This window comes from Heptranchias perlo, chromosome 10 (assembly GCF_035084215.1).
Source record: "Heptranchias perlo isolate sHepPer1 chromosome 10, sHepPer1.hap1, whole genome shotgun sequence".
NCBI classification, from domain to species: Eukaryota; Metazoa; Chordata; class Chondrichthyes; order Hexanchiformes; family Hexanchidae; genus Heptranchias; species Heptranchias perlo.
This window is the reverse complement of record NC_090334.1, coordinates 56,947,952-56,961,489: the sequence shown is the minus strand read 5'-3', so window position 1 is coordinate 56,961,489 and position 13,538 is coordinate 56,947,952. Positions and strand designations below refer to the sequence as shown.

At 43.4% G+C, this 13,538-nt stretch overlaps 1 protein-coding gene across 1 annotated transcript in view; it reads right to left on the bottom strand.

The window, feature by feature from the left end:
* The window catches only part of mdga2a (MAM domain containing glycosylphosphatidylinositol anchor 2a), a 640,034-nt gene that overhangs the window by 21,235 nt on the left and 605,261 nt on the right, over positions 1 to 13,538 (bottom strand). Inside the window, exon 15 of the mRNA XM_067991845.1 lies at positions 1,074 to 1,204. Within this exon, the coding sequence (XP_067847946.1) occupies positions 1,074 to 1,204 (131 nt within the window). The remainder of the gene's footprint in view (positions 1 to 1,073; positions 1,205 to 13,538) is intronic.

Below are 13,538 nucleotides of genomic sequence, written 5' to 3'. Positions count from 1 at the left end.
ACAACCTTTCATTCTATATTTACTAGGTCCACAATGCAATTCATGCTTTTTCTCAGCAGGCATTCTTGGGGTAGCCCAGAAACACCCCAGACATTTGTGTGGGCAGTTGGATGAATTGCCCACCCACCCAATCGGCATTTGGACCATTGGGCAGAATCCCGACAGACCAAGGTTTCACCCCAAGCTCTTGGCACCCCATGGTGATACGCCTGACTTGTGCCCTCTCCCACCCCAAGACTTTCTCCCCAAAGGATCTCAACAATGTTCTACTGCAATGGTTTGCATCACACTCCACTGTATTAAATACCTTTATACCATTATAGAGTAATTTTAAAGAACAGAAAATGATGCTTTAAATGATGCTTTTGGACACTAGCAATCAACACAATGCGGGAGATCTTTACTTGCTCTGGCAGGCGGTAGTGCCCGGAAAATTGTGGGGATAAACTTACTGCCCTATTCCCGGTCCCAATCTGCTGATACCATCCAGAAAGGGACCTACTGACAGACGGCCAGAGTGCCCACCTGTTGCAGGCGGTTGTTTTTTTTATATGCAAATCGAAATCCAATGATGTACAAAGGACCTCAATTGCCATTTTGGGAGACAACCAGGCGGAGCGTTCACCGTGCAGTACAACCGAAGAAGACCAAATACTGTAAGCTTAAAATGATTTTTGTAAGGCCACAAGGAACTGGAGTGCTCCTCTGGGCTCCACAAGAACACCATAGGCTGCTGCTGCCCCAATGTGTTGGAATTTCTTTTGCTGCTATTTTAGCAGAGACATTAATCCATTTGTTTTAAAGGAGATAACATACTCCAGAATAGCAGAGAGCAATTTCAGAAAAACACATTAACCATTCATGTGCTGGTATCGAACAGCGTAATTCGGGATCAGTGCGTTTACAAAGGTATCTTTTATGTAATGAAGTACAAATTTTTCTCAGTGCTTTCGTTGCATAATATAACAAGTGGCTGGTATTTAAGAAATATGTAAATAACCCAATCACTGTAGAAATATCACATTATGGTAATGAGCTGTCTCCACATATTCCAATTACTTTCATTTTCCCACCTGGAAAGAACCGCCTGGATTGATAGTGACATTTGCCTGTACCCAGTGATCCCCTTGGTTGCCGGACATATTCCAGATGAGATTTTCAGTTATGGTTAATCCTTTGAATCGCAGAAACAGGTTCAAAGTACCTGGAAAACAAAATGTTACAAACAGTTTCAATATTGAGCTGGCTTTAGAAACTCCCCAAGACTTTTCTAAAGGGAAGTATGCAGCACAGATTGATGGAATGCCCTGTCCTATTTCTCACAAAATTCGAATGCTGAAAGGTGGCCGATAACAAAAAGGAAAGAAAAAGCCTGGTAATTGTTTTCGAAAGAAGAGTGGATGGAAGAGTTTTCAGGTCCCCAGAAAGACAGGAGCCTTTGAACTGCTTTCACTATCATCAAATTATTTTGGGACTAGCACTAGATTAGCATTGACCATATCCAATCTCATTCAACCTAAATACACAAACTTGCAAAACAGTTTGCTAACAGGTTGAACAACTGCCTCCAGTCAAACTTATTAAAAACTTACCTGCATTTTAGCAGAGAATAGGACAGCTGATGAAAGCTGTAAAGTAAAACTCTTCAGTTGTCCATGGCAGTTCAGACTTGACATCAATCCATTCAAATCTATTGGGCTCCAGAGAGCCATGGTCATTAATAGGGCAACTCCCAGCACTCTGGGAAATTTATTAGATTTTGAAATCATCAATGACATGTTCAGGTGGTAAAGACAGTTGCAGGTGATACTATAATGGATAATAAGGAAATGGCAGACTTGTTAAATGAATACTTTGTATCAGTTTTTACAGTGGACATAGAGAACAAAATACCAGCAGAAAGATTAATCCTTGGTCGGACCCCATCTGGACTACTGCTTTCAGTTGTGAGCACTGCACGTCTGGAAGAATATATTGGCCTTGAAGGGGGTATAGTGCAGATTCCCCAGAATAATACCAGGGCTTGAAAGGGTTAAATTATGAGAACAGGTTGCATAACTTGGCTTACATTCCCTTGAGTTTAGAAGGTTGAGGGTTGATCTAATTGAGATGTTTAAAATGATAATGGGATTCAACAGCAAAGGCTATGGGCCGCGACAACATCCCGGCTGTAGTGCTAAAGAGCTGTGCTCCAGAACGAGCCGCGCCTCTAGCCAAGCTGTTTCAGTACAGCTACAACACTGGCATCTACCCGACAATGTGGAAAATTGCCCAGGTATGTCTTCCCCACAAAAAGCAGGACAAATCCAATCCGGCCAATTACTGCCCCATCAGTCTACTCTCAATCATCAGCAAAGTGATGGAAGGTGTCGTCGACAGTGCTGTCAAGCGGCACTTACTCACCAATAACCTGCTCACCGACGCTCAGTTTGGGTTCTGCCAGGACCACTCAGCTCCAGACCTCATTACAGCCTTGGTCCAAGCGTGGACAAAAGAGCTGAATTCCAGAGGTGAGGTGAGAGTGACTGCCCTTGACATCAAGGCAGCATTTAACCGAGTGTGGCACCAAGGAGCCCTAGTAAAATTAAAGTCAATGGAAATCAGGGGGAAAACTCTCCAGAGACTGGAGTCATACCTAGCACAAAGGAAGATGGCAGTGGTTGTTGAAGGCCAATCATCTCAGCCCCAGGACATTGCTGCAGGAGTTCCGCAGGGCAGTGTCCTAGGCCCAACCATCAAGTAATATTTGCACCAGACAAGTTCCAGGCAATGACCATCTCCAACAAGAGAGAGTATAACCACCTCCCCTTGACATTCAATGGCATTACCATCGCCGAATCCCCCGCCATCAACATCCTGGGGGTCACCATTGACCAGAAACTTAACTGGACCACCCATATAAATACTGTGGCCACAAGAGCAGGTCAGAGGCTGGATATTCTGCAGCGAGTGACTCACCTCTTGACTCCCCAAAGCCTTTCCACCATCTACAAGGCACAAGTCTGGAGTGTGATGGATTACTCTCCATTTGCCTGGATGAGTGCAGCTCCAACCACACTCAAGAAACTCGACACCGTCCAGGACAAAGCAGCCTGCTTGATTGGCATTCCATCCATCACCCTAAACATTCACTCCCTTCACCACCAGCGCAGTGTGTACCATCCACAGAATGCACTGCAGCAACTCGCCAAGGCTTCTTCGACAGCACCTCCCAAACCCGCGACCTCTACCACCTAGAATGGCAAGAGCAGCAGGCACATGGGAACAACACCACCTGCAGCTTCCCCTCCAAGTCACACACCATCCCAACTTGGAAATATATCGCCGTTCCTTCATCGTCACTGGGTCAAAATCCTGGAACTCTCTACCTAACAGCGCTGTGGGAGAACCTTCACCACACGGACTGCAGCGGTTCAAGAAGGCGGATCACCACCACCTTCTCAAGGGCAATTAGGGATGGGCAATAAATGCTGGCCTCGCCAGCGACGCCCACATCCCATGAACGAATAATAAAAAAAAGTAGGGTAGATACAGAGGAGCTATTTCTTCTGCTGGGGCAATCCAAAACAAGAGGGCACAATCTTAAAATTTGAACTAGGCCATTTAGGAGTGAAATCAGGAAACATTTTTTCACACAAATGGTAGTGGAAATCGGAAATCCCCCCTCCCCCCAACCCCCCAACAAAGACAGTGGATGCTGGGTCAATTGAAATTTTCAAGACTGAGATTGACAGATGTTTGCTACACAAGGGTATCAAAGGATGTGGATCAAAGGCAAATGTTACTGAGGTACAGATCAGCCCTGATTCAATTGAATGACAGAACAGGCTTGAGGGACTGAATAGCCTACTCCTGTTCCTTTGTCTCCTGGATTATTCAGCGTTCAAAGTGTTAATCCACAAGTGCAAATTGCTGAATATATTCATCAGATACTAGCTGGTGGGATTGTTGTTGGATTGTTAGCAACGGTAATAATTTGAAATGAATAATACTGTTCCAGTAAGTATTGGATTTGCTTCATGCTCTGCTTCAAACAATGCAGCTCTGATTTAGAAGTTAACAAATTAACCCAAAAGCAAATGTGCTACTTCTTTTGCATAAATCCCTCCTTGGGCTACAGATTAGCTGCCTCTCCTATTTGCCAACTAATCTGCCATCATTAAAGCTCATATAGAGCTAAAGTTAACTTTGTGAAGGAAATTCAAACCATCAAATCAAACTGTCAAATTATCAAATATATTGCCAAATTAATCTGCTACAGGGTATGAATTTCTTCTCATTGTGATATAAGTAGGGCAAGTGAATTGTTATCGATCAAACCTGGTCATAAACCAGTTCACTGTCTTCAGAAATTGTAATGCAACGTTGTTCTAATCAGGCAGCAGATTACACTAGAATAGAAGATATTCATAGAATTGTGTGCCACATGAAACCCAACAATAAGCAAACATGATATGAATAAGCAGGTTTGTAGATCACCAATGTACTTCACCAAAGATTCTCCTTCCTTGTTTCTGTGTGGGAAAGGGCAGCATGGATACAAAATTGGTTAAGGGACAGAAGATAGAGAGTAGTGGTGAACAGTTGTTTTTTTAGTCTGGAGGGAAGTATACAATGGTGTTCCCCATGGGTCGGTATTAGGACCGTTGCACTTTTTGATATATGTTAGTGGCCTGGAATTGGGTATAGAGGGTATAATTTCAAAGTTTGCAGCTAACACGAAACTCGGAAATGTAGTAAACAATGTGGAGGATAGTAACAGACTTCAGGAGGACATAGACAGACTGATGAAATGGGCAGACACATGGCAGATGAAATTTAACGTGGAGAAGTGTGAAGTGATACATTTTTGTAGAACGAGGAGAGGCAATATAAACTGGACCTGAGGGTGTATGTACACAAATCATTGAATGAGAAAGGCGTTAAAAAAGCATACAGGACCCTTGGTTTTATAAATAGAGGCAAAAAGCACAAAAGCAAGGACGTTATGCTAAACCTTTATAAAAAAAACTGGTTAGGTCTCAGCTGGAGTATTGTGTTCAATTCTGGGCACCACACTTTAGGAAGGATGTCAAGACCTTAGAAAGGGTACAGGAGAGATTTACTAGAATGGTACCAGGGATGAGGGACTTAAGTTATGTGGAGAGACTGGAGAAGCTGGGGTTGTTCTCCTTAGAGTGGAGAATCTTAAGAGGAGATTTGATAGAGGTATTCAAAATCATGAACGGTTTTGATAGAGTAAATCAGGAACAATTGTTCCAGTGGCAGAAGGGTCGGTAACCAAAGAACACACATTTAACGTGATTGGCAAAAGAACCAGAGGCGATATGAGGAAACATTTTTTTACGCAGCAAGTTGTTATGATCTGGAATGCACTGCCTGAAATGGTGATGGAAACAGATTCAATAGTAACTTTCCAAAGGAATTTCGATAAATATTTGAAGGGAGAACATTTACAGGGCTATGAAGAAAGAGCAGGGGATGGGACTAATTGGATAGCTCTTTCAAAGAACCAGTACAGGCACGATGGGCTGAATGGCCTGCTTCTGTGCTATACCATTCTATGACTATGAAGTTTATTGATATCCTTCTTCTACAGAGAACATACCATTATGTCAGACCCCCATTATCATTTTGCACAGCCACCAGGATTTGTACTCATTTTGGCGAATTTCCACCATCATTGTACATGACAGATTTTGATCTCCACTCAACCAAATGGAATACAAAACAGTTTCTCTTTGTGGTCAGAGCCCAAAAGCAAATATAAAGGATTCAAATTGCAGTTAGAATATGGCACAACTTTTAAAATGGCCGGCCTTAAACCAGGTACCTTTTGTACTTGATTATAAAGACCCATAACAGATTGCCTTCAGCAATTTTATTGCGCACTGGGTCCTAGAAAGATAGGGACGACAGCTCCTATTCAGCCTGGATCAAGCAGATTTGTGAGGCAGAAAATTACAACAATGAGCTTATAGCAGAAGCCTGGGATCAGCCTGATTATTCAAGCATTGCTGATGTCCACGGACAATATTTATTGTCACCGGCAGGAGAAGGTGCCCTGGATTCTGCATTCTTCTTGCTGAACTAAACTATCCCCTAGAGAGAGATGAGCTCATCCAGTCATTGGACACATTACTCAACAAACAAAATATGATTTAAAAATACAATAAAAATCACAGTCTTCATGACAAGCATTCTTACTCTTTAAATATTCAAAATCTTTGATCCAGATTAAATATTTGAGAGACAGGCTGGCACAAAACACAACTCCTTCAAAGCTTTTTTCAGACACAATGGTTTTGCATTTAACTTCTCACCCTTTAAAATAATCGCAGCAGAAGGTAATGTCCACATTCTTTCATTTTCAGGTCCTGCTGAATTTCTCCTCCTCTCCTAATGTTATTTTAAAGGGGCGCTGTCTTCATAAAACAATTTGGCACACTTTTTTGATTGAAGGCTCAAAGAGGCTATGTATCATTCTGACAATGTGCCATACACAAGTGACACAGTGACGTGGTTTGATGTGATTTTCATGAAGATGGTGACCCCTTAAATGTAATATATTCAAGATATACCATCCCTCTGTAACATAGCATGAAATAAAACCTAATTCAGGGCAGTTCTTATTATTGTTGCAATTACTCTTCAGTTTAAAATACATTAGTCCCATATGGGAGTCTGCCATTCTTTGCTGTCTGCCAGTCAACATTGCTGCCAAACAACAAAAGATTTGATGAAAACCAAATAAAGCTCTCCAACCCCAAATGTACCTCTGTGTTATTTAGAATAACATAAGATAGAGTACGTTTCAATGACCTAACATAGCTCAGGCCTCTGCTCTCATGCTTTATAATATCAGCTTCTGTCATTATGTGCAGTACATGTATTGAATTATGGAGGGGAAATTGATTGGGTTCAGATTCAACTTAAGTGGGTGTGAAATGAGGGTCTGAATTTACAGATCATGGGTTAGCGCACTCTAATCAAAACATTGGTGGTTCTTGCCTCTGCTGTTAAGCACTGATCAAAAACAGTGTGATCTTGAATGTGTTATTGGCCCTCAGCTTCATACCCACCTTCCTCATAACCTCCTGTTTGAATCCCTACAGTCAGTTTCTATCCTTCTCACAGTAATGTACATCCCAAACCAAATCACAATTGACATCATTTATGACTGTGACATGGTGATTTAACCTTCCTCATCTTCCAGGATCTCTCCATGGTTCACCACATCATGCTGCTCCAATGCCTCGCCTTCCTTTTCCAACTTGGTAGGACTGCCATGGCGCCATTCCTACCTTTCTGGACGAAATCAGCGCATTTCTGGCCATGTTCCCTTCTCTCCAACATCACCTCTGGCATTCCCTAAGAATCTATGCTTGACCATCTCCTCTTCCTCACTTTCATGCTGCCCCTCAGTGAAATCATCTGCTGGTATCAGGTTAGCTTCCACATGTACATCAAGCTGTACTTGTTCACACCACCTTCCATTGCCCCTGTGCTGTCAAACTGCTTGTCTGACATTCATTCTTTGACGAGTCATAGCTTCCTCCAGCAAAAAATTGAGAAGGCTGAAACCGTCATCTTTGGTCCCCATGAGAAACTCCGTTCCATTGCCACCGATTCTTTCCTGTCCCCCAACCACCTTCTCAGGCTCAAACAAACCATTCCCAACCTGTTTGACCCTGAGCTCAGTTTCAGACACCATATCCTTGCCATCACAAAGACCACTTAAATCCACCTCTCTAGCATAAGAACATAAGAAATAGGAGCAGGAGTAGGCCATCTGGCCCCTAGCGCCTGCTCCGCTATTCAATCAGATCATGGCTGATCTTTGACCTCAACTCCACTTTCCCGTGCGATCCCCATATCCCTGATTCCCCTAGAGTCCAATAATCTATCCATCTCAGCCTTGAACATATTCAATGACTCAGCATCCACAGGCCTCTGGGGTAGAGAATTCCAAAGATTCACAACCCTCTGTGTGAAGAAATCCCTCCTTATCTCAGTTTAAAACAGCTGATACCTTATTCTGCAACTATGCCCCCTAGTTCTAGAATCTCTAGACAGTGGAAACAATCTCACAGCATCTACCCTGTCAAGCCCTCTCAGAATCTTATATGTTTCAATGAGATCACCTCTCATTCTTCTAAACTCCAGAGAGAATAAGCCCATTCTACTCAATCTCTCCTCATAGGACAACCCTCTCACCCCAGGAATTAATCTAGTGAACCTTCGTTATACCGCCTCCAAAGCAAGTATATCCTTCCTTAGATAAGGAGACCAAAACTGTATGCAGTACTCCAGGTGTTGTCTCACTAAAGTCCAGTACAACTGTAGTAAGACTTCCTTACTCTTGTACTCCAACCCCATTGCAATAAAGGCCAACATGCCATTTGCTTTCCGAATTGCCTGCTGTACCTGCATACTAATTTTTGTGTTTCTTGTACGAGGGCACCCAAGTCTCTCTGAACACCTACATTTAATAGTTTCTCACCATTTAAAAAATATTCTGTTTTTCTATTCTTCCTACCAATGTGAATAACCTCACATGTCCCCACATTATACTCCATCTGCCACCTTCTTGCCCACTCACTTAATCTGTCTATATCCCTTTGCAGACTCTTTGCGTCCTCCTCACAGCTTACTTTCCCACCTAGCTTTGTATTGCCAGCAAACTTGAATACATTACACTCAGTCCCTTTATCTAAGTCATTGATATAGCTTGTAAATAGCTGAGGCCCAAGCACCAATCCTTGCGGCACCCCACTAGTTACAGCCTGCCAATCTGAGAATGACCCGTTTATCCTTATTCTCTGTTTTCTGTCCATTAACCAATCCTCTATCCATGCTAATAGATTACCCCAACCCCATGAGCCCTTATCTTGTGTAACAACCTTTTATGTGGCACTTTATCAAATGCCTTTTGAAAATCCAAATATACTACATACACTGGTTCCCCTTTATCTACCCTGCTAGTTACATCCTCAAAAAACTCCAATAAAAATTTGTCAAACATGATTTCCCTTTCATAAAATCATGCTGACTCTGCCTAATCAGATTATCTTTCTCTCAGTGCCCTGTTACCATTTCCTTAATAATGGATTCCAGCATTTTCCCAACGACCAATGTCAGGCTAACTGGCCTGTAGTTCCCTGTTTTCTCTCTCCCTCCCTTCTTGGAATAGCTGGGTAACATTTGCTACCTTCCAATCCACTGGGACCGTTCCAGAATCTAGAGAATTTTGGAAGATCATAACCAATGCGTCCGCTATCTCTGCAGTCACCTCTTTTAGAACTCTCGGATGTAGGCCATCAGGTCCAGGGGATTTGTCGTATTTTAGTTACATTCGTTTGTCCAGTACTCTTTCTCTAGTGATATTAATTGTTTTAAGTTCCTCACTCTCATTTACCCCTTCGTTCCCCACTATTTCTGGTGTGCTTTTTGTGTCTTCTACTGAGAAGACAGATACAAAATATTTGTTTAACACATCTGCCATTTCCTGATTCCCCATTATAATTTCTCCTGTCTCAGCCTCTAGGGGACCAATGTTTACTTTTGCTACTCTCTTCCTTTTTACATACTTGTAGAAGCTCTTACAATCCATTTTTATATTTCTTGCTAGTTTACTTTCATATTCTATTTTCTCCCTTTTTATCAATTTTTTGGTCGTCCTTCGTTGGTTTCTAAAACTCTCCCAATCCCCAGGCTTATTACTCTTCTTGGCAACATTATAGGCCTCTTCATTCAATCGAATACTCTCCTTAACTTCATTAGTTAGCCATGAGTGGATCACTTTTCCCATGGAGTTTTTATTTCTCAATGGAATGTATATTTGTTGAGAATATTGAAATATTTATTTAAATGTTTGCCATTGCTTTTCAACTGTCAAACCCTTTAATTTAATTTCTCAATCTACCTTTGACAACTCGCCCCTCGTACCTTTGTAACTGGCTTTATTTGAGTTTAAGACTAGTTTCTGACTTAAGTATGTTACTTTCAAACTGAATGTGAAATTCATTGGCAACATTGCATGCCTCCGCCCTTACCTCAGCCCCATTGCTACTGAAACCCTTATACATGCTTCTATCATCTTAGACTCAACTACTCCAATGTGCCCCTTTGTTGGTCTCTCTTCCTCTACTCTCTATTAACTCCAGCTGTCCAGAACTCTGCTACATCCTTCCTATCCTGCACTAGGTGCTGCTCACCCAACCCCTGTCTTGGTGACTTAAATTGGCTCCATCACCAAATGCATTCAATTTAATACCTACATTCTCATCTTTCAATCTCTCCATGGTCTCGCCTCATCCCATCACTTCCTCCGACCAAACACATTGTTCCTCTGACTTTGATCTTATGTGCATCTCCCCTCCCTTCACCCAATTAATAGCCGCTGAGCCTTTAAGCTCATGGATTCTACTCTTCCATTCACTTCCTAAACCTCTCTGCCTCTTTCTCCTCCTTTGAAAACCTTCTGAAAACCCATCCCTTTGACCAAGCTTTTGATCATCCCTCCTAATTTTTCCTTTGCTGGCTCAGTGTCATTTTCCTTGCGCCTATTTATGAAGTGCCTTGGAATGTTTTTACATTAAAGACGCTTTACAAATGCAAGTAGTCGTTCTTGTTGTAGGATGTTAGAGGCACCTTCATCCATGGGTCAAAACCATCTTGATTTAAGCTCATATACTGTTGAGAAAACAGGCATGAATGCTCCTCCTGTGCCCACAATTTTAAAAGAAAAGAAACACTTACCTTGTGGAAGTGGCCTCCAGCAATCCCTTGAAGGACCGCTGGTTACGCCTTTCAACAGCTGAAAATAAGGGGGTCTAGCAATCTCCACCTATTTCTCCTTGAAAATTGCATTCAGGATCCTGGCATTGGTCCCCAATTTGCATATTTAATCAGCCTCTCACCCGTTTGGGGCTTGCCTGAAAATTGAATCAGGCGGGCTTATGGGTGTGCAAGTTTCCCACTAGATATTCCTCTGCTGGTCGCCTGTTTTTCAGACGAGAAACATGCAGTCAGCAATTGAAAATCCTCTCCTTGCCTTCTCATCCCTTGTATCATTCTATTGAATCTATTGGATGGAATTTAATCCAGAGTGGGTTTCAGGCTGGCGTGAAACACCTACGGTTGAGGCCCAGGGTATTTTAACTTCAGAGCCTCATTTACATGCTACCCGACCAATATGGGCAGAAAGCGGGAGCTGTCTGGTGGGTGGGAGAGTAGGCCAGAGACTTGACGGCAAGCATGTAAGTTGCTGGCGTTGGGTTGGGGGGGAGATTTGGCAGGGTCGTGCAGGTGGGGAGAGTGGGGCTGGGAGACTGAGGCAGCAGAGGCTCAGATTTTACCTGTGGGGCATTCATAGAGTCATAGAGTTATACAGCACGGATAAAGGCCCTTCGGCCCATCGTGTCCGCGCCGGCCATCAAGCCCTGTCTACTCTAATCCTAATCCCATATTCCAGCATTTGGTCCGTAGCCTTGTATGCTATGGCATTTCAAGTGCTCATCCAAATGCTTCTTGAATGTTGTGAGGGTTCCTGCCTCCACAACCCTTTCAGGCAGTGAGTTCCAGACTCCAACCACCCTCTGGGTGAAAAAGTTCTTTCTCAAATCCCCTCTAAACCTCCCGCCTTTTACCTTGAATCTATGTCCCCTTGTTATAGAACCCTCAACGAAGGGAAAAAGCTCCTTAGTATCCATCCTATCTGTGCCCCTCATAATTTTGTACACCTCAATCATGTCCCCCCTCAGCCTCCTCTGCTCCAAGGAAAACAAACCCAATCTTCCCAGTCTCTCTTCATAGCTGAAGCGCTCCAGCCCTGGTAACATCCTGGTGAATCTCCTCTGCACCCTCTCCAAAGCGATCACATCCTTCCTGTAGTGTGGCGACCAGAACTGCACACAGTACTCCAGCTGTGGCCTAACCAGTGTTTTATACAGCTCCATCATAACCTCCTTGCTCTTATATTCTATGCCTCGGCTAATAAAGGCAAGTATCCCATATGCCTTCTTTACCACCTTATCTACCTGTTCCGCCGCCTTCAGGGATCTGTGAACTTGCACACCAAGATCCCTCTGACCCTCTGTCTTGCCTAGGGTCCTCCCATTCATTGTGTATTCCCTTGCCTTGTTAGTCCCTCCAAAGTGCATCACCTCGCACTTTTCCGGGTTAAATTCCATTTGCCACTGTTCCGCCCATCTGACCAACCCATCTATATCGTCCTGCAGACTGAGGCTATCCTCCTCGCTATTTACCACCCTACCAATCTTTGTATCATCAGCGAACTTACTGATCATACCTTTTACATTCATATCCAAGTCATTAATGTAGACCACAAACAGCAAGGGACCCAGCACCGATCCCTGTGGTACCCCACTGGCCACAGGCTTCCAGTCACAAAAACAACCTTCGACCATCACCCTCTGCCTTCTGCCACTAAGCCAGTTTTGTATCCAAAGTGCCAAGGCACCCTGGATTCCATGGGCTCGTACCTTCTTGACCAGTCTCCTGTGGGGGACTTTATCGAAGGCCTTACTGAAATCCATGTATACCACATCCACTGCGTTACCCTCATCCACACGCCTCGTCACCCCCTCAAAAAATTCAATCAAATTAGTCAGACATGATCTTCCCTTGACAAAGCCATGTTGACTATCCCTGATTAATCCTTGCTTCTCCAAGTGGAGACTAATTTTGTCCTTCAGAATTTTTTCCAATAATTTTCCTACCACTGATGTTAGGCTCACTGGCCTGTAGTTCCCCGGTTTTTCCCTACTCCCCTTCTTGAATAATGGTACTACATTAGCGGTTCTCCAGTCCTCTGGCACATCCCCTGTGGCCAGAGAGGTTCTGAATATATGTGTTAGAGCCCCCGCAATCTCCTCCTTTGCCTCACACAGTAGCCTGGGATACATTTCGTCCGGGCCTGGGGATTTATCCATTTTTAGGCCTGCTAAAACCGCCAATACCTCCTCCCGCTCGATGTTAATATGTTCGAGTATATCACAGTCCCCCTGCCGTATTTCTATGTCTACGTCGTCCTTCTCCATAGTGAAAACAGATGCAAAAAATTCATTTAAAACCCCTCCTACATCTGCCGGCTCCACACACAGATTGCCATTTTTGTCCCTAATGGGCCCTATTTTTTCCCTCGTCATCCTCTTACCCTTAATATACTTATAAAACATCTTAGGATTTTCCTTTATTTTGCTCGCCAGTGTTATTTCATGGCCCCTCCTTGATCTCCTAATTTCTTTTTTAAGTATCCCCCTGCACTTTTTGTACTCCTCTAGGGCTTCCTCCGTCTTTAGCCTTTTGTATCTGCCAAAAGCCCTCCTTTCTTTCCTAATCCATTCTCGTATATCCCCTGACATCCAAGGTTCCCTGGAGTTCTTGGAACCACCCTTGACCTTTACGGGAACATGTTGCCATTGTATGGTCTCAATCTCCCTTCTGAAAGACTCCCATTGCTCCGATGCGGATTTTCCTACAAGCAGCTGATCCCAGTCCATTTTGGCCAGATC